The sequence below is a fragment of the Vanessa atalanta genome, chromosome 15 (genome assembly GCF_905147765.1).
Source record: "Vanessa atalanta chromosome 15, ilVanAtal1.2, whole genome shotgun sequence".
Lineage (NCBI taxonomy): Eukaryota > Metazoa > Arthropoda > Insecta > Lepidoptera > Nymphalidae > Vanessa > Vanessa atalanta.
The window spans coordinates 5259806-5282475 of record NC_061885.1 but is presented as its reverse complement, the minus strand read 5'-3'; the positions used below and the strand labels follow the sequence as shown (position 1 = coordinate 5282475).

Genomic DNA, 22670 nt, shown 5'->3' with positions numbered 1-22670 from the left:
AGAGTCAGTTTTGCTCAAGACCGATGACGCCTCACATCCGGAAAACTATCACCCTGCCTTTATAATAATTCACCGATTTCAACAAAAAAAAAAAAAATGAAACGGAAATTTAAATGTTTTTAGATGAAAAAGATATCTGAAATTATTAATTTAAGACAACAAAAGATCAAGGCAGGACAAACTCCTATCCTAAATGCGTTCGGCAAACTTATTAAGTGCCTTTGAGCTTCGACAAATACGTACTGAACTGTATATGTAATGTACCACTATGTGTTAATTGGTCGTATGTTGCGTAAGTATCGTGATGGACCGTAAATGGAAACTAGTCTAGGTAAGATTGTCACATTGAACATAAATAAAATACACAAAGATCTAATACTTGATGTTAAATGAATTTGATCGATTTTTTTTTTTTTTAATTTTATTGTAAGATAACAACGACAAGGTTAGACACTATCTAACACCAAAACTTATATTTATATATATACATAAGAAGACTTCATAGATTACATCTTATATTATTTATATTAAATCGCCATTACATTACTTACTCGATATACGTAAGTAACAATTTATTTCTTACGAAAATCCAATTTTTTGAAACGTTTTGTTACTGTAAAAAATAGATATTTATACAAAATATAAAATTAACACTAGTCGTTATAGGATAATTTTTGGATATTCGCGTTACATGTATCATATGTAAATGTACTTTATTGTCTTGTTACGCTAAAATTGTATTTTTTACACTGGTGGTTACATACTAGTTAACTACATACATACTTAAACAAATATTTGTATATGAATTAAAAATAATGTAATTGTTAAATGCTAGCCTGTATAACTGGCCTGCTTGAGCTCAGGTGCACATTCAAAGCACTTGTAAAGCCTATTCCAATCACAACAGAAGTAAAAAACTTTGATATAGAATTGAGGTTTCATTTATTGACGTGCATGTGTCGAGATCTTAAATTATCTGTAGCATTCATTAAGGAATGTTTTGAATGAAGAACTAATTGTAGTTTAGGATGTAGTAGTATCAGTAAATCGCATGGTATATATCAATCCCAGTTTTGGTATGTTTCTCTGTCTTCGATTAAAATAGGCTATACTATAGGAATTTTAGGGGAAGTGGAACGAGGCATCATTATTATTTTTTCTAGATGAGAAGAACTAAATGTTATTGGAATTGCTTGAGGCATTACTGGTTAGTTTTTAATAAAATATACATAGAGTCTAACTTGGTATTATTTTTTTGTAAACAAGTATGGTTATATTATTGTTCTGAATTAGTTAAGCATTTTAAAATGGTATGTTCAAATATTACATTACTAACTTACTGGAAGGTATTGTTGGCGTATTATTATATATTATCTTACTATTACTGACGAGTACTAAAATAAATGTAAAGCTATGGTGGCATGTTGTAAAAGATAAATGCCATAAAACTAATTTAATTGATTAGAAATCACTAAATTTTAGTAAAGAGGCGTGTCCCTTATTTACGGTTTAAGTAAGTAAAGTAACAGCCTCATTTACGGACTTGTAACATAATTCAGAACTTCTGCACTGGAAATTGACCGAGCCGACGCGTGTAGGCATATTTTGTTTGGAAGTGTTTTGTAAACTCTTCTGTTTCGTGCGTCATCAACTAGTGTCTGCCATTGATTATTTCTCTGAAACAGAAAACGAACACTGTAAATTTATAAAAAAATATTTCAATAAATACTATTCGTGACGTTTAATTGTGCAGATATGTAATACCCTAACTTCGACATTTCAGTGTGAATTGAACCCATAAAAAAATAGTTGTTAGTTAATTTCTGTAAACACAACATAAACGAGCAGGTTGCCGCCTCTAGAATGTATTGATAAAAAAAATATTCTACCTACACATAGCTTATGTATTACACATAGCTATTTTCTAAGTAAACTGCTTATAGGTACAGCTATAGATCAGCTTAAAAGTTTCTGTATTTATTTTATCTTACATTAAATTTTGTCGAATATAAAAAAAAAATTATTACATTTTAAGGACTTTTAAAAAAGGAGTTTCTTAATTCAATTGTATTTTGTATTCTTTTTTGTTCAGAACCGGGTGACACGCATTTATTAGGTACTTACCACTTAAATTAAATTGAAAAAAAATCTTAAGTGTATTCATTTAGAAACTCATAATTTAGTTACCATTTATAATTAGACTACTAGTATACTTGAAGATTAGGTTAATGTTTTTGTAGAATTTTCGGATCATTTGGACAGTTGGACTACAAGCTTTGATTGTAAAATTACTCAAGAAAACGTAAGCACCGTCAAATTTGTGGCTACTATGAATGACAATCGATTTTAATATTTTATTAAAAGTTTTTAATTTTATATGAACTGTGTGTATATCCAATACATTATAATTATTTCAGTAATTTATTACGATTTGTATGTCATATTATTTTCTATACAAATGAAAATAAAACCCATAGAAGATGTATTCGGAATAAATAATGTAATAGGAAAACAGTAACAGCCTGTAAATTTCCTACTTCTGGGCAAAGGTCTCCTCTCCCTTTCAAGAGATGGTTTCAAGCTACGCTGTGGTATTCCACTACGCTGCTTCAATGCGTATAAGTGGATACAAATGTGGCAGAATTTCGTTAAAAATTCTTAAATATTTTTCCAACGCGAATTTTAAATAACTAAATATTGACATGGCAAGTGGTGTAAAAATTTGACTAAAATTTTAATAAAATAACGAATCATGGGTCGATAGTTAAAATTACATAAGACATTTATACAAAAATGAACATGTACGAAGTCGAATTGGGGTATTTTCCCACTTTGTGCAGGATCACCGTAACATCGATAACATCGCTCTCTTGGGTATAGAGAGTGAATATCAAAAGAGTAGCAACGTACCACGAGGGCGAGCGGGTTGAGACACACGAGCAGCGCGTGCCTCGCGCGCGTCAGCATGACGTTCATGCGGCCCGTGTCGGTGAGGAACCCCACGCCGTGGCTGCGCGCCAGCGACACCACCACCACGTCGCGCTCCTGGCCCTGGAAGCTGTCCACCGTGTTCACCTCCACCGGGCTCTCCGACCTGTGGCGAGATAAGTCGTTTGTGTTACTCGACATTAGGTTCCGTGGGTTCCGCGGGTGGTGAGGTCGGCGGCGGTACGCACGGGTCCTGCAGCGCGCGCAGACAGGAGCGCAGCAGGTCGCGGTGCGCGCTGTAGGGGGTGATGACTGCGAGCGACAGCCTGCGCGCGCGCACGCCGCCCGCCAGCGCCGCCGCCACTCGCGCCACGCCCCACGCCTCCATCTCATTCGCGCCCGACTGAACTGTGGAGGGAGCAGATGTGTGGGCTTTAACGACGGCAAGCTATTTTAGGAAAATGGTATCATTTAATGTACATTGTCACTTTCATTACTCTTGTAGCTTTGAGTTACATAAAATAAAATCTGTTGATAAATTCGAAAGAACGTTAATTGATTCTAAACTATATAATAGTTCTAGTTTCTCAGAACCAAAATTAAGATTTAACTTAATAATGATACCTTTTCAAATAATGAGATATAAGCAAATCTTACTTTACATTTAGAATCGTATTTGGTTATACGTGTATATATTTTTTTCGATATCGTAGTCGTATCAAACTCTCCCAAAAGTACTGGTTCAAACTAAAACGCTCTAAGTTAAAATAATATATATCGATATAATTAGTAGATTGTGCGTAGATCAGGAAAAAAGCAATTAAAAAAGCTTGTGCGCATAATATGATGCCACGAACCCTGCCCCTTGTCGCCGCTGGAGATGGCGAGCATGGTGTAGGGCGGCAGGTCGAGGCTGGCCGGGGGCGGCGCCACGCTGCGCACTCGGCCGCCGTAGAAGGCGCGGTTGGGGTAGTCCGCGATGGCGGGGTGCATGCGGTACTGCTGGTCCAGCAGCACCACGGGCCCGTCGCGCGCGTCCGCGCTGCCCGACGACAGGCGCGAGAACAGGCTCTCGCCCAGGCCGTGCTGCTTGGCGCGCTGGCGGGAACGGCAACAGTTATCGTACGGACAGCAGGCAGGAGGGGCGGTTCTTTCGAACAATTAAACAGCCGGATACAAGATGTTATGCCTTGTGCCGATATTAGTGCTCATTTATCCTAGAATCGGGAGCTCTACAGTACACAGTTTATTTGCCAGTAAAATGACTGGCGAGTCATGTCGTTCCCATTGAGGCAGGATTGCATAAATACTTACCAACGGCCAAAACTATTTAAAACTAACCTTATAAAGTATTTCGGATTAAGTCGTAGCGAGCGGATTCTCACCTGTGAGCAGATAAAACCGGGCAACTGCTGCGGGTCTCCGATAAGCGTGAGTCGAGTTACGTCCAGCGTCAGCGGAATGAGCGTCTCCGGTTCGATCGCTTGTCCCGCTTCATCCACTATGCACAAAGCTATGCGACCTTTCAAACTGAAATATAAAACAAACTTATTTATCGATACCGTTTTATAAAAAGTACACGCTATACTACTTTTCTTGTACGTAACATATATCTACCGAATATTCTGTAACAAACAATTGCTTTTAATAATTCAAATATCGCAATTGGAATTGGATTACCAATCTTTTAATTCTAGCAGAAAACAAAATAGTAACGAAGGCGGCGATACCCTTTCATCTTGTAGTTGTGCGCGCTGGCGAGCGTGGTGACGATGATGTGCGCGCAGTCTATGATGCGGCGCTCGGCGTGCAGCAGGCGCTCGGGCCGCAGCTCCTCCCCGTCGCCCCCGCCGCCGCCGCCGCGCAACTACCCGCGAGTATATATATTAGGCTGGAGTGATACACCGCAGCGTATCCTACTGTCGTTGAAGTCAAATCTTTATTCAGTATAGACGAGTTATATTGTCAAAAATCTATCACCGGTTCGGAAGTAAGAAGAGTAAGAACCTCGGATCTGAGTAGAACCGGCAAAAGAAAAACATCCACAGATTATCCTTAGGGTAATAAAACAAAGAGAGCAGGCGTCACCCTGCAAGCTGTTAAATAATGCGAGAAAATCTAAGATTAATTTTCTTACTTTGCCGCGTTATTTACAAGGCATGTGATTTGATAATAAAAGGAGTAGTGACATACCAAATTTATCCTCTCAGCTAGATTTGCCACCTTTCCCTGGCAGTAGGCTACTCGCACGGGGTCCTTCGCGTCTCGGGCTTGCGTTTTCCACATATTTATCTTCGCTTCTAGGTGCGAAATCTAGTGGCAAAACGTTTTGGACAATTTAAAAGTTTCCGGTAATACATATATATATATAGTAAAATATGATTTATATTTATTGTAGGGAGTAAGTATTACGAGCATATAAATTCATCTCAATATTTTAAATAAATTATTGTAGAATTAATAACAACTCCAACGCGGTTCGGATACATCGTATAGAAGAACAAAGATAAGTTTATTTTTTGTCGAGAGTTGCAATTATTCTTGCATGCATAGAACGTGAGTGTATGTGTACAGCCCGCAGTACAGCGGTCGCACCTTGAACAAAACTCCGTCTTCCACGCAGGACACCTCGAACACTGGGTCACATAAAAAATGCTTCCAGGCGAAAAGTTTAATGTAGGCTTAAAATATTACAAAATCAGTCTTTCTTCTATGCAACTCCTATGAACAATATTATGGCGCGATTGAACTCACTACTTACGGCACCTATTATAGCGTAGATACACCTTTAGCTAATGGTACCGGTAATGCAAGCGAAGAGGGGGGCGTTACCTCCTCGTCGCGGCCGGGCGGCGCGCAGTCGGCGCGCGCGCGCGCGTGGTCGCGCTGCGCGAGCTGCTGCGAGCTGACGTCGCGCGCGCGCGCGTGCATGGACTCCAGCCGGCCCACGCGCACCATGCGGAACCGCTCCTCTGCCACGCACGACCCGCATATTAGTACTTTTTCATTTTACGACGATTGTTCCGTTAAATGGACGATTGAACAATTTTATTATATGGGACGATGCCAGATATCAGGGGAATTGACTATTGATCGTTAATAAAAATATTTTACTCCTTATCGAGAGAGACTAGCCAACTGTGCGGGGCGTATTTTGACGCACAATGGCTTGCTCGGCTTTATAATATATGACTGATATTGAACGCATTAAAAATGTATAGTTAACCAAAAGTACTTTATTCAGGCATGCTTTTACGAGCAATTTTGAATCCTCATTTTATAGAATTATATTCAATGTAAAGCTACCACTGGTTCAGAATGTAGCATCTATCGCGAAGCACCGACAAGAAATTCGGTAGGTACTCTAGAAGTAAAATTACCTTTTGGTAAACTTTGCCTAATGTTGAGCAACCTGATTACTAGTTCGTCCACGGCGGCGTTACTTGTTGCACAAATTAATATTTTGCCGCGGTCCGGATGTCTTTTGTTCATAGCATTGTAGAAGTAAGTCATCACAATGGCACATATAACGCTCGATTTCCCTGTAATATAGAAAATTTAGATTAATATATTAGGAGGCATGTGTATTCAGTTAAAAACTATATTATTATATATACATGCAAAGCTATAAACGTAATAAAAATAGCATAATTAAATTTCTCAACAATTCTCGAACTTATAAATTATTGTTATATACATATTTTCCTTTGTACATTAATTTTATTATACATACGGGAATAGAGAATTATTATAATTTACTATTCTATTATGATCATTATATTATAGTATTGTTAAATAAATGCACCTGTTCCTGGTGGTCCTTGTACCATTTGTAAGCTGGGTTCATCACCGAGTGCTGCGGATACAGAACGACTAACTGCTAATTTTTGGCTTGGGTTTAAAGTATTTGTCCACTGGAATAAAAAGTATACAATTAAAATATCACAGTAGCTCAAAAGCATTTAGTACATAACAGTACCCTAAAGCCGATAAAGTTTGTCATATATAATTCTAGAACAGCAGACACTTGTGCAGTAATCATACCGAAAGCACATTGTTAATGTCGAAATAAGCAACGCACACGAGTAATTAATAAGTTGTACAGAAGAAGTCCGTTTAAAGAATAAAACTCTGATGTGAAGCAGTGAACTATGCGGAATGGTTAAATAACTCTACGCAAAACGAGTCGACTCGATAGCCAGAGGTTAAAGATATACATGAATTATTTAATAAAATTTGGAGATATCTTTGCAACATATAGTAATGACGGAAGAAGACCTTGTCGTCTACCATGGTCCAAGGACATAGAATAATAAAAAACCAAGCATATGGTTAACATCGGAATAATAGAACCGTCTACGAGCCCGTGGTAATCACCGGTAGTCCTTGTGAAAAAAAAAAATGATAACACAAGATTCTGGGTGGACGACCGGATGTTGAACAAAAACAAGAAAGACAGTTATTTCCTACTTCGAATAGATGAAACTTTAGAAATGGTTGATATGCAGTGGTATGGAATGCTTTTTCACGATTAATTTAAAATGTGGTTAGTACCAAAGTACCAAAAGATAAGGAAAAGACAACGTTAATACGAGAATTAGAAATGGATTAGGGCAGTTTAACGTCATGCTATTTGCCACCGCTACTTTGGTATGCAACGATTTGGTTAATGGTCAATGCTTCAAGGAAAATCTGGCAAATAAGCAGAAAGTTTTCAATCGGATCTGTGAAGCCAAATGGAAACTGAGTCCAAAAAACGGACTCTGTGTATGAATAAAGGTCCTACTGTAATGGCCTACCCGGAAGAGCTATGGGGAATTATGTTCATTTCTTGAACTGTGTACATATATAGCAAAACCATTGCATCGTTAAACAGAAGAGAAACGAGAAACATTTCCTCTGGGAATCAAATTGAGATGCTTTCTGTAAACTGAAAAAACGTTTCATATTATATTCAGAAAGAAATATATGTAACTCTTTGCCTTTAGATCTTTCAAAAACGTAATTCCTAAGACAAAGACGGAGCACATTGGTAGAATTGACGAGAGACTAGTGCGCCTGTCTTTAGGAACACGTGCGTTCTAGTCTCTCGCAAAAGCTGTCTTAAGGAATTTCTGACAGCCTTCTATTCCATCTCTGCACAGGGATTGTGATATAGGCGCTCTATTCGCGTCTAATTCATCTCTGGATGACCGAGGAAAGTTACGCGGTATGAAGCGGTGTGATACCACGATGCCGGAGACTAAATTCCGGCAAAGTATAGTTCCTAATGCACTTCTTTCCTTGGATATTCATAAGTCAAATGGACCCGATGGCATCCTTCCGATCCTGCTACGGACATGTGCTCCCGAGTTGGCAACGGTTGTAACGCGTCTTTTCAGGCAATCCAGCTTACGCATTAGGCGTCGTCCCGAACTCCTGGAAGACTGCTTTGGTGCACCCGATCCTTAAAAAGGGAACCGCTCAGACCCGTTCAATTATAGACCTATAGTCATTATTTCCTTTTTCTTTAAGATAATGGAGTCCATTATAAACTGCCGATTCTTGCGGTACCTAGAGGAGCACCAGCACATTAACAACCGCCAGTACGGGTTCCGGCGGGGTCGCTCAGCTGGTGATCTTCTAGTTTTATGGACGGAAGAATTTGAGACCAAGGGGGAGGCATTAGCGGTCAGTTTGGACATAAAGAAGGCTTTAGATCGCGTATGGCACAAAGATCTTCTCTCGAAGCTTCCTTCATATTCATATATTTCATATATTCCTGTTGCACGAGCTAAATAGCTAAAAACTTTCTTACAGGTATGGCAGGTGTCGAAGATGGAACATTTATTACGACAAAGACTGATGGCTGTATTTTTTATGGAAAAGGATTGCTTTGTTCGTTGTATGTCGAAGTGCTTTAATAACAGAATCATTTTCATCAGTCATCAATGGTCTGTTTATAAGAGTCATAACACGAATTTCGCAATTTTAATGTTTTATAGTGACCACAGAGCGTTGAGACCTATTTTTACGCTCAATGTGCGTTTCCTTTCTTTGAGCTTAATATAATTAAATTAAATAGTCATTCAACATATATATCGCACGATAAATAGCTATATAGTAAAATGTTAAAATAATACAAAAACATGTGTATTGATAAGGTGTATCAAAGAAGGAATATATAAAATAATCATCGTGCGTAGGTTAAATTGTATTATAGAATTAGAAATATAGTTATAACGAAACAAATTATTTAGTACATCACGTCTGTACATTCTCGACGTTTCAGTTGGTTTTAATAAATACTCCGATTATTTAATACTAGCGACCCGGCCCGGCTTCGCACGGGTGCAATACTACCACTAAATATACTACAGAATTAATATGCATTTATTATACATATAAACGTTCCTCTTTAATCAATCAATCTATTTTAAAAATACGCATCAAAATCCGCTGTTAAATTTAAGATCTAAGCATACATAGGGACAGAGCGCTAAGCGACTTTGTTTTATATTATGCAATGATGATTATATTATAATATAATAGTTTAGGATCGCGTGTAATATCCACCGGATATATCGGTTCATTTAAGAGGAAGTAGGGTGATAAATACTCAGTCACTCTGACTGACTGATGATTATTGCTGAATTACTTGCTAACTTATAATTTTTTTTATCTAACAATAAAACTAAAAATAAAAATTTTGTACCTTGTGTGTTTCAACCAAATTGAATTGTAATTAATACTGTTTTATTTAATGGCTTCTCACGGGCAAAATATTTCCAACGAAGAAGAAATGCTTCCATTATAAATGGAAGTTAAAATTTCAAAAAATCCTTTTTTTAGCTCAATTTATAAAACAAACCCTTATTCCAAATTTCAACTTTCTCGACTCAGAAGATTTAGTTGTGCCACAAACGATTTTATAAGTATTAAAAATGTGAATCAGGAAGTGATAATTAATATTAATAAAAATTACCTGTGTATTCATATTCATCATAGTGTCGTATGTTGGGTAGTGACAGGTTTGAGGTCTAAGAATTGCTTGACTAAGGGGAGAGCCAGCTAAATATTCCATAGCTTCAAATAGCGTTAATTCATTATTAATATACGCTAAATTCCGCCCTATCACAAGTTCACCGGATTTTAAGTACATCATTTTATCAGTAAATGTTGCATAAAGAGATAAGCTGAAAGTTTTGCTATCTGAAATGAAAAAGTTAGTTTGTAAAAATTTTATATAACAACAATAAATAAGAAAAAGTTGTCCATAAATATATACACATATATATTACTTTTCGGAGACGGCAGACATCGTACATTATGAACGAAAAAAAATCTGCATATTTTTGCATTTTCTGGTCCAAATTCGACAATCATGATTTCACCCACTCTCGGTAAATGTTTCATTTCTGAATTTGGCAGTGAAACTGAAAATGATACAATCTTATTATTATTAAAATTTTGAAATACTGAAATCACATAACGTCTTATTATGTAAAAACTCAAACGCACTGTTTACACTCAAATTAAATAAATCAAAGTATCGTTCTTGGGGAGGTACGGGCGGCAATGACTCAATTCTTAATGGGAGTCCATTGTTTTGATTTCGTATTCTCATATATGCCTGTGTTATACATTCCCAAATTTCCATTAGAAGTAAATCTCCGACAAGTCTGTAAAATTAAAATATCAATTACATTATCGCAGGTTCTTTAAATGGTAGAAATAATTATTCTGAAATATAACATACCCTATATATTGTCTGTGGCTGTCAAAAGAGTGAAATATGGCCATAGGAGGATTATTGTGACCCAGAATTGGAGGTGGATCTGCTGTGTTTATTTGTTCATTTAACCATTGAGGATTCCAACGAAGGATTTTCATAAGAGTTATTTTTTCTAAAGAGAATATAGGCTTCTGTCTAACGTCTAGCAATCTCGTTTTAACTAATTTTGTTTTATTCATTTTATTTCCAGGTTCAATTTGAAACAAGTGTACCACAGGTTCAGCGTTCGAGAAACGAACACGCTTTGCAGGCTTCTTAGGAGGAAGAGGCTCAACCTTAGATACTGGCTTTCCAGACTGTGATTCTTTACTATCATTTAAAGGTTTTAAGCTTCTAGCCGGAATCCTGTAGTCTGATTCACTGCTTTTTGGGGATGTTTTAGTACTAGATTGTGATTTACTCTTCTTGCTCTCTTTAGGTTTTTCTTTGGGTGTTTTAGTTGAAGTTATTGATTCATTTGTATCAGATTTTTCATTGCCATCATTTTTGTCTACAAGTTTTTGAGAATGCAAGGGTTCATTTATTATTTTCGATTCTTGTGTTAGTGACTTAATCTTCTCTTTTTCTTGGCTATTTCTTCTTTTCATAGGTTTTACTGTGGCCTTAATGACATCTGTTAAAAACGCGCCTCGGTTAGAAGTAGTAACTTTAACATTACTTACAACCTTATTTGTGTTATTTGTAATTTTTTTGTTATTATCGTCAGCTTCTTTTTCTTTGTCTGCAATTTCTTTGAGTTTCTTTTTTCGTTCTTCTTTTTGTGAGTTGGATATGGATTTTTTCGAAGAAGACGATGATGAATGTTTATTGGATTTTTTCTTATCATTTGATTTGCTTCGTGATTTACCTATAACATACGCCAAAAAATTACAAATACTTTTTATGATTCGCATTGAGCTGAAAATTGGTACAGATCTTATGTATTAGAAATGTTTTATCAAAAAATATTCAAAGACAAAGGTCAAAGTATTGGTTTTGCTCATAATCATGAGTCTTATAAACATAGGTGGGACAAAAATTGTCAATCATTGAATTATCTTTTTTTATATTTGAGCGTTGACCTCGAATGTTAATATATCTTTACTGGCTAAAAATTTGCATGTGATGAAATCCTTGTATTATACATGCAAAGCTGGTTACAGATTGCATTTGAGTATTACATATAAAAACACTCTTATTATTAAGATAGCAATACATTACTTTCTAAAATGATTCATTAAATAATTCTACATAGCTTATTTAAAATGTACAGTAAGATAAATCAAACCATTTTTCAAACTCAAGACTGAGATGCTCAACTGCCAACATGCTAAAATGTGACATTGCTGACACTTTAAATATTAAATTATTAAATAGAGTAAAAAACATACTTTCTGTAGGATGATAATGTGATTTTCTTCTTATTGGTTTAACCAGAGGTTCTATCATTTGAGCCTTTTTTATTGTTGTTTGAGGACATTGTTGTAAAGGAACAACTGCTTCTTCTAGTTCATGAGTATTATCTTCAATGCTCACTCCATCAACTATGTCTATTTCAATGATTTTTTCTACTTTTGAAGAAATTGGAGAAGGTAATTCACTTTCTACTTCTTTTGTTTCAGTGATAGGTTGTATTTCTGGAAGCTGAGGCGGTATTGTAATGATATCATCAATAAAGTCTTCTTCATCATTATCTTTATCAATATTATTAAATATAATGTCATCCAATTGACTATATGAACTATCTTCAATGCTCGTATCCAATTTATCTGTTCTACTTTGCTCAATTTTTGTAAATGGTTTTCCAGGTGAACTCTGTGATAACCGTAAAAACCACTGTTCAGATTCACTGTCACTATCACTATCAATCTGAATTGGTTCATCATCATCATATCCCAAGTATTCTTGTTTAACATTAAATGCTTCATACTGTAAGTCTTCATTTTCAGTTTTTATATTATCTTTAGTTAAGTCCTCTATTATAGGATCAAGTTTAATTTTTTTACTGAAACACTCTTGTGCTTTTGGTTCATTATCACTGTCAGATATAATGTTAATTATATCATCATCAAATTTATCATCTGGTTCTTTTTTAAGGTCACTAATCTTGCTGTCACCATTTAATTTACGTTTTAATTGTAACATTGTTTTGGTATTCGGTGATTCCTCATTCTTTATTACAGGTTTATATTCTTTTGTATCTGATATGGAACTATCAACTTCTATGTCTTCTTCGCTGTTACTTTGAAAATGAATACGACTAACAATAGAAGCTACAATCTTAATCAACTTAAAAACAAATTTTTCTGAATCCATGATTTTTACCAATGGAGCTCCAATTGTCCATCCAAAACCTATCAGGTCATCTTCAGATAATGTATATGGAATGTTCGGTGGTATCCTTTTAAGCCCAACATATATGCCATTAGAACTCTGAAAGAAATAATAATGATCAAATTGAAAACAAAGAATTAATTTATACATTTTTTCATTTTAGGTTTATATATATATATTTGCCAATTTGGATAATTTACTTTTATCCAATATAGGTTATACCACTAGTAGTAGTCCCAATTTAACTTTAAGAAAAAATATATTAATACTGAATGTTAAAAATTAACAGATGTGTTAGAAGTTTCTCTCAATTATAATTTTTTATTTGAACACCATTAACGTTCATAACAGGCTATTTGAATAAAATTTAAGCACTTATTTGTCAATAAGCAATAAAAACTAACTTAAAAACTTTCTCAGCATGTACAGTGTAGTATTTATTTATTTACGTTGTTGAAATTTTGTTTATAATTTATTGTATTATATTTAGCTTTGTTCTTTTCATTAACTTACAATGAAATAACTTTAAGGATAATTATAAGCAATATATACACATTACAACCACAATTTTATTTTATCATATTTTTGTTTACTAAGAATTTATGTGATGAATTTGAGTTTACTGCAGTGTTGCATATTTTAAGAGGACTACCTATTTTTAATTTTTTATTATTATTATTATTACAGTTCATTATATTAAACATATTGTAAAAAAAATAATATAATAAATAGCTTTTTAACCTTAAGATCTGTGATTGTAACTTCATCTCTTTTGACATTTATTAAGCAGTGATTTCTTGATATTACTATACTTGAAAGTGTAATTGTGTTATCCAATCCTCTGCCAATCCTAACTTCATCACCTTCAGTGAATTCAAATTGCTCATCTCCAAATTGTTGACGGCATAACTTCCACTTAGCCATAACTATATACTCAATTTTAATGCAACTATATAAAAATCCCTAGCCCACAATTTAACAATAAATTTTGCAATTCATTTTATTTTCTAACTGTGATAATTTTTGCTTTTATGTTATGCATACACAATGCATTTAAAACATTACAGATATATGAACCGCTCTTTTTATTACAACTTTTGAAAATAAACTGTCAGTGACAGTATTTGTCTCTTACAGCTGACATTGACCGGCTTCGTTCAGAAATTTCCTTTAATTATTATTCTTATCATAAATGTAATGTTTACAGAGATCGTGTATATATGGGTTCCTTTATTCTAGCAAACCTTTTAAATGCCCAAACAGATTTTGTTCGTTATATATTTTTTTAATCGATAAAATCCTTACATAACCTTGAGTGATATAGAGTGAGTGCTATAGATTATTTGATATTACTTTTTGTTTCTCCTCGTATTATTTCGACTTTATTAATAATACAATGTATTGCTTAAACTTCTTGGTCGAATAAAAAATAAGTAGACGTTGTATGAAAAATTAAAGAAATACTTCTTTTCGATTGAAATAAGGAATTGATGTAAGGATATTTCGCATAACAGCTAACGAGAGTGTGAATCAATTTTAGCCCTAAAATATATTAAATATAAAAGTTCCACATTAATTGGATAAGTAGTTTATCCACTATACAATAAAAACATATATCTAAAGATATATGAAATGTAAGCAATTATTAGCTAGACAGTATTTCATTATTTTACGATTTGGCGACACCATCTGTCTAGTTCGCTGTATAGTATGTTAAGAGATGGCGCTACTTGGTTCCATCTCCTGTATTTAAATTAAATCCTGAAAGTCAATCACGAGGGAGTTACGAGTAGAGAAGAAGTTTTTTTATGATATTTTTAAACAGTGGATATTGGAAAAACTAACCTTACTTGTTTTGTTTTATGAACCAACAAAGTATCCCTTATCCTACAATTTGTAAACATACCATATTGTAGAAAATAAAAAAAAAACTTTAACAATATTAGATATCTAACATTATAAATATCATGACCTGAAATATTACGACTAGAGAAGACGAGCAGGGTAGCTATGGTTTTAGTTTATTTTTTAAAATGGTGGACGGGTAAATTACCCCTCTTATGGTAAGTTGTCACCACTGACCATTAATATTGATACCGTAAAAATATTAATCATTCCTAATGTCACTAATGATTCATAAACCTTGGGAACTATGATGTATCCCCGTTGCCTATAGTAACACTGGCTCACTCATCCTGAACACCGGAACGCAACAGTATTAAGTATTGTTGCTTGGCGTTTGAATATCTGGTAAGTGGGTGGTACGTATCTTGATGGGCTTGAACAAAGCCCTACCACAAATCTTGAAATAAGAACTAAATATACCATTATTGATCCTTGATGGCATCCACTATTTAGTAAACGAAAAAACATATCTGGTCTGTTTAATTTTGTTCTAAAGGCACGAAATGAGTTAAATAATCATGTTTTCTACTATAAATATAGCATTGAGACACAACGGATTAGTGTGTCTTTTTTAATATTGGAGGAGAGTTTCACCCTTGCGAGAAGACAACATAAAGTAGAAAGTATCTAATTTAAAATTGCAAGACATTTGAGTTAAATTTTATTTCTAAAATTAAGACTCGTTAAAATATTACTCGTTAAATTTGAAAAAATAATTATTCGTTAACCGCGTTATGTTTGGTCGATGGTTCGATTCTTGCTCTATACAAATGTTTATATGGGCCGTTTATGGATGTTTGTGTTTTATCTTTGCGTGCTTCCGGAAACAATTTTATCTTTTTTGTATTAATAAATATAAGGATAGTAAGTTTATTTTGTAAAGGAATAGTATAATTAATATATTAAAGCCATAATTTAGTAAAATTAGTTTATATCGATGATTTTTGCCGGGCTATGGTGGTATATGGGCAGATGATATCTTGTTCTTTGTATCTTGTCCAGATTTATGCTTTTTAATTTTCTGTATACAGAAAGTTGTATTAAAAAGCTTTGTGTACATACTGTAAGAATGTAATGTGAGTATGTATTATTTATTTATACTAATAACATACAATTGGCGAAGTTTCATCTAAGAATTAGAGAAATTATGATAAATAAAGATTACAATACTTAATGCTTTTTGTCCGTCAATTAATCAGTTCTTTTCTAGATTCACACGGTTTATCTACTGTTCCAGGTTACCCTTTCCGGGTATATATATAGTAGGTGATATATAGTAGGTGATAGTTCATATCAATAAAATTCATTCCACAAATTTGACTATTAGTAGTTTTATTATCTGAAATTTTGTAGAAATAAAAATGGGAAATATTTTTAGGTATATGAAAATTGCACCTTCGAGCAAGTTCTCCGAGAACTCGTGATGACTGCATATATGTTACCTATTTCTTTTAGATAGAGTAAATATGTAATTAATCCTGCTTAGGCTATGATGGCTTTCATAACTAATTTATTTATGAAAATTATACACGAAAGTATTTTTTAATATACTACAAAACAAAAATATATTTGAAAATAAACCTAATTATAATCAAAATTTATATCTTGCAAATTTGCCAAAACAGCTTTATTACTATTGTTATTATAACCAAATATTGTTTTAGTATAATATAATTTTATGTACCTATGCGTGAAAGTATATCACCTTCATGCATATGAATATAAAAATAAAGTATTTCTAATAAAGTCTTTAATGAAATAGCAACTTCGGCGATAAAGCGTTTTTAAAGAAAAAAATGTTTTGTTGTTGCGTTGCGCAGAGAAAGCTCTGGGCGGCTGCGTGCGGGGCGGGCGGTAAGCGGGCGTAAATAGCGACAGCGCACAGTCGGCCAGCTATCGGCCAGTTCACAACCGCGTGCTGTCGGCGCTTTCAGCGCATAACCGGTCGTGTGCCGCGTACCCTACGTGAATTGTTGATCGCGAGCGAACTGGGGCTTTATAAGCTCAAAGCTTGGAATCTGTTCAAAAACCTCATTTGCTCATTTCTCCACGTCTCGTGTGTCTCGTTTACAGTGATCGTGTAGTGCGACCGTAACTCATGATGAAAACCGTTCAATCGTCATTAGGGAACTAGTTTCCTGGTTTTCGACAAAGAACACATAGGAATATCTTAATTCCTCATTCGAAGTTCGGTCTCCAGGTCATCAGAGGAGGTAAACATTATAATAACTACAATTTAAATAAGTAATTTATTTTATTTTTACACACATTTGTGAAAAAGATGAAAAAATCTGTGATTTAAATTCTGTTGGAAAAGCTCATATTTGAAGGATTCGTTATGGAATATAACATTGTATAGTATATAACATTGTATCTGGTCACTGGATATGCATCGATTGGTTAAGTGCATGACAGTTTGTGACCCATTTTCTCAGCTAAGACACTCGAAAACTCAACGTTTGGCAATAGATATGTGTAACCAATTTGGCTGGTATAGTCTGCTTGCATATATTTTAAGAAAAGTAAAGTATAATGTATCACAAAGATTACGAAAATAATTCGAAACACTAGTACATTCTTTTCATAGATAATGAATTTAGTCGCTGTGTTATGCGCTGCCTACTATTTTTTCGTGTCTTTTAATTTTTTTATTTATAAAAGAGGACAGTTAGGCAATGTTATAAAAGTGTACAGTTTTTTTAATAATCAGTATTTGAAAATGTATTTATTTACCTCTGTAATTAAGTTTTTTGATAAAAGTAATTCATGGCTTTACGAAGAAAGCAAAAATAGGTCTGCTATAAAACTTTATACTGCCTGCGATTATGAAAATGAACAGAATTTCTGTATCATAGGGCCGGATGTATTTATTGCACAAGTTTTTTTATAAATTTAGCCCGAAATTGATAGACATATAATTCATGATAAACTAATATAATGGATAAAAAAGTCATATTCAAATATACTTTATTCGAGTAAGCTTTTACAAGAACCTTTGAATCGTTATTTGACAGATTATCTAGTTTCCGCCGGCGTGTACATACATACATGTACGTACGACATACTCGAATGTATTTATGGCGTGTAAAAATACATAATATTGTTAATTTGGTGTAAAAATAATGTAATATATTAATAAAAAGAATGAGAATGAGGGAGGGAGGAGGAAAGGAAAGAAAAAGATTAGCGATACGTTTATATATTCAAATTATTTTTCAGTTTCTCTATTTCGTTTCTATATTGTGTTCTTTATAATATTTATTATAAATATAGTTTAAAAACAACTTTTTATAACTTAAAAGTAGACGTACCTTAGACGTCTTGGTTAGGATACACTTAAAGGTGCCGTAACATTATTTAAATATGCAATACGTTATAAAACGTCAGCGTAGGAAAACTGAATCATAAGGAAAAATTTTATCTTAAAATATATTCTGTTTATTCGGAATTATTTTATTAATTACAATAAAGATACACTGCAGTGCATAACAATTGATTATCTACGGATAATCAATTGTTATGCACTGCAGTGATATTTTATAAGATATAACAATATTGTCGCATGTCACATTCCACGATCGTCTTCTACTTCTTCTTTTGCTTTTCTTATAAATAAGCTGTCCGAAAGAAACAACAGCTTATACGGCTTATTTAAGGCTATTAAGTTAAGCAAGATGTTTGACTTTTATTAATTGGTTGATTTTAGTACTGTATTGTCATCAATCATTCTAAAATTGAGGTTACAACGATGCATGGTAAAAGAAACATGCCCGCGTATTCAAATAAAGTAAATCAAAATTATAGAAAACATGCTCCAAAAGCACGGACAACGTATTTGGAGATTTACCTAAAAAGGCACGTCGTCCAATAGGAATCTCGAAGGAGATGTTCACGATGATAAGCGGTAGTTCTGATCTGATTTATGTACTCGGTCCTCGAATGAACAAAAGTAGGCCCTATAAGAAGATATTGAAGGAATTTTGCCCGTCAGATATATATTTGTATTAACCCTCAAAGTAAGTTGTAATTCGTGGCTGCACTTGCGTTTTGGGATCGGTAAACAGGTATTAGGCATAAAAATGCCTATATCCTTGGAGTTCAAGCTTGTTTTATACCAAAATTCATCTTATTCGGCTTAATGGTTTGGTTGTAAATGAGTAAATGACTTTTGCATTTATAATATTGGTATAGATTGTGAAATATGAATGTTTTTTTGTGGTAACTAGTATCATGCTTTGCAATATCTGTAATGTGGTAGGTAATTATTTGTGCCTTGTGAAAGTGTGTTTTACATTTGTGTGTATCCACATTTATAATATCTATCGAAGGTATATTCAAAACGTAGCGTACCCGCCAACTAAAAAGGTTTGGATTAAAATACGTTATAAATTTTCCCAATATTTTGATTGAAACGGCCTCATGTTGTTGGTAGCGTGCTGTCGTGTGCTTTTCTGTTTACCACGACCAACTATATAAAATAGAAATAATGATAAATTAAGAGAAAAATAGGACAAAATCTAATTTCTGAGTTTAAAAATCAAGGTTCAACTAACTGACGTTGTAGATTTATGTCGTAATCAGCCGTGGTGGTCTCTTATTGGTTGTGCCGTAGCAATAATTTTAATTATTCAATAAGAAATAACATTGATCGATTAAAATATTTAATTATTGTCAACACTTCACATTGAAACCACAAATTTATCGAACGATAAAGTAATATTTATCGATAACACAAGAATATCACTAAGTGGATGTAGTTGAATACATACAGTTATTAAAGAGTTAAATTCTATTCGCACTTTCTAAATATGTTATGTCATTATTGTATTTAATTTAAAACTTTTTTAAGGCAGAACGAAAAGGAACTGAGTATTTATCATAAAATTCTTCTTACTACGAATAAAGTATCATAGACTTGGTATTTAAAGTTAATACTTACTCGTAATTATCTGCTTTGTCTAACTCTTAAAAGCGGCATAACTAGTTCAAATATTGATCGAACGTCTTGTCTGCTGCCACACCAGTAGAGCCTTTTTAATACTCATAATATTGATTTGAATCCGGATAGATTTTTGTGTATGCGTCTAAATATAAGTAATTTTCATCTTTTTATAGTATCTTATTTGTCTTATATGGCATATGATTATAAGTAAGTATTAATAAACTTTAACAGAAAGATTTTATAAACGAGCTTTATTTTATTTTATTTGTTACATACATTTTACGAGAAATGGCCATACGAATATTATAGCAGAATTATAGCAGAAGCGAAATATAAAAATTAACTTTAACATTATCTTCATTTAATTTTTTTATCTAAATCCCGTTTCTATGAAAAAATATGAACTAAGTATATAAAGTCAACCAGTAGGAATTATCGATGTTATTTTAAACTTATTTGTAGTAATTCTGTGTATGTATAAAATTATACATATAAAACAATTTAATCAGCCCAATAATATAAAATAAAAACAATTAAAATCATCATCCTCCTGCCCTTATCCCAATTTTACTTGGGGTCGGCGCAGCATGTCTTCCTCTTCCATACTTCTCTGCCGGACGTCATCTCACAAGTAACATTCTAAATAAAAACAATTAAAATAATAAGTAATAAGTTACGTAAGTCATGAAATGTTGTAAAATAATTCAATAAGTTTCCCCTTTAAACATTTTTTTTTACTAAGTAATATTTTTAATGAAAGTTCTGAAACAAGGTTGTACCTATATTCCGTTTTAACCTTACACGTATAAAGTGGCAAAAATTATGTTATAAGTATTTAGTCTTTAAAGTGTTTTTTTAAGCTTATAATCTAAGCAATACGTTTTGTTTAGTTCCGGTTGGAAGGGCGAGTGAGCTAGTGTAATTAAAGGCACAAAGAACATAATACCCAAGGTTGATGGCGCATTGGCAAAGTAAGGAATGGTTAATATTCCTTACAGCGTCTCGTTTGCCCGTCCGCCTACATATATTATAAATTAAAAATTAGAGATGAGTCTTTCTGCGTAAATTAAACTTACCATATTTTTACTTAAATTCTTATAAAATAAAAAAATGTAACAACGTCCTGTAAATGTTTTCTGCTGGGCAGAGGATGGGCTTGCAGATTGGTACGCACGTTGCGGAATTTTATCCGACACATGCCAGTTTCCTTACGATGCCTTACTTCAATGCCGACCACGAGAGAATTCGGTAGTATTTGGCCAGGGTTAAACCCACAATTTTCATTTTACGTTACGTCGTCTAACCACAGGACTATCTCGGCTTTGTGGGCTATCAACTCTGTATCATAATAAGAAAATATGTAATAAAAATAAATAACGTAATTTATAAAAAATAAATAAATACGAAAATAAAACTATCTATCTATATTGAATCTTTAACTCTTGAAATTATATTTGGTAGTAAGCTTGAAGCTCTAGGAAGGACAGAGGCTACTTTTTTTGTACCTAAAATTTGACGACCAACCCGGGCGACAACTAGTAACATAAATATTATCAATATAAAAAAAGTCTAAAGTACATAAGCATAGTTTTCCTAATGCTTAACCATATTATTATTAAAGAGGACAGGCTTAATTACACTCAGGACATTATACTCATTGTGCAGTCGAACATATTGGTGTATTATATTCGTTAATCTAATATTTTCATAGACTACGTGTCTCGTTTTAATCAATTAATGTTTCGCGTAAAGTAAAGGATTAGTTTTAGTATGTCAATTTTTTCATTGATAAGCGTCAGCGTGGATAAGGTTTTCGTAAAGCGGATATTGATCGTGCGTCGGCGAGAACAAAGGGAGCGCTTTTCCTGTACCTACTGCTACTGGCTGTACAGCGGTTGGGGCAACAGGTTTGACGTAACAGGTAATATGGCGAGTTTTATAAAAGTGCTCAGTTAATGAAGCAAATAACTTTCAAACGATACACAAGTGCCAATATGTTTGATTATTATTCATTTAAGACATTGAAACTCGCGGTAAATTAATATGTATTATCTTGTGTACCCATAAAATGCATATACGTGACTTTGTAAATGATTATTTTACGTTTTCAGGATAGGTGTATTCATAAGATAAATGCGTCGTTTTTTTTAAACGCTATTTTGTTACCTGTGCTACAGTAAAAATAAAAATATTCTTTTTAATTGGTACCGTTGCTTGTTACTGTTTTATTGTACGAAAACTTTGACGTAGATGCACAAAGGTGCCAAGATATACATACATGTAATAGTGCTTCTGTGTAGGCGTGGAGGAGTTGCGAGTAAAAGAAATATTGTTTTAGAAATACAAATACCCTTTTCCCTTAACGAGAGTCGTGAGTCATAAATATAAAACCTAAAAAAATAAACCAAATAAAAAAAAATTCTCAAAAACTCAAAATTTACTTTAAATGAGAAACTTTTTGTCAAAGGGTTTTTTTATATGTAATTAAATCATTCGAAGTGATCAAGTCGTTTCGAAGAAATCACCGAAAGTAAATTAATAGAATGGAGCGAGTATAAAATCTCTTGCTTTTTAATTCTTTAATCATTTTAAGCTTTACTTCAAATTAAGCAATGAAATAGTGTAAAACCTCCACTATGTATATATGTATATTATATTATAAGTGTTTTCATGCAGACGATAAATTAATGAATTCAATATTTGAATGAATAAATTTGTTCTTTATTATTTGCTCTGTATGTTTAATTGAATCAAATTAGTGTCTCTATTCTATCCCACAGTGAGTAAAGGGGTTAGTGATAATTTATT

General features: G+C 33.6%; 2 protein-coding genes across 5 annotated transcripts in view; one reads left to right on the top strand and one right to left on the bottom strand.

Annotated features, from left to right (window-relative positions):
* Window positions 1-923: 923 nt before the first annotated feature.
* On the bottom strand, window positions 924-14105 carry LOC125069374 (helicase sen1). Its single transcript, XM_047678852.1, has 16 exons — window positions 13757-14105; window positions 12073-13114; window positions 10667-11549; window positions 10429-10589; window positions 10209-10343; window positions 9893-10119; window positions 6734-6842; window positions 6309-6470; window positions 5761-5900; window positions 5122-5241; window positions 4659-4795; window positions 4314-4458; window positions 3786-4026; window positions 3177-3336; window positions 2911-3094; window positions 924-1676 (listed from the first exon to the last, which is right to left on the bottom strand). The coding sequence occupies exons 1-16, from the start codon at window positions 13937-13939 to the stop codon at window positions 1536-1538; spliced, it is 4170 nt and encodes a 1389-aa protein (XP_047534808.1). The 5' UTR covers window positions 13940-14105; the 3' UTR covers window positions 924-1535.
* Window positions 14106-16812: 2707 nt separating this feature from the next.
* LOC125069506 (potassium voltage-gated channel protein Shab) overlaps window positions 16813-22670 on the top strand; it is a 38096-nt gene continuing 32238 nt past the window's right edge. For all 4 annotated transcript variants that reach the window (XM_047679027.1, XM_047679026.1, XM_047679023.1 and 1 more), the window contains exon 1: window positions 16813-17133. The gene's annotated coding sequence lies outside the window, so the exon portion shown is untranslated. The remainder of the gene's footprint in view (window positions 17134-22670) is intronic.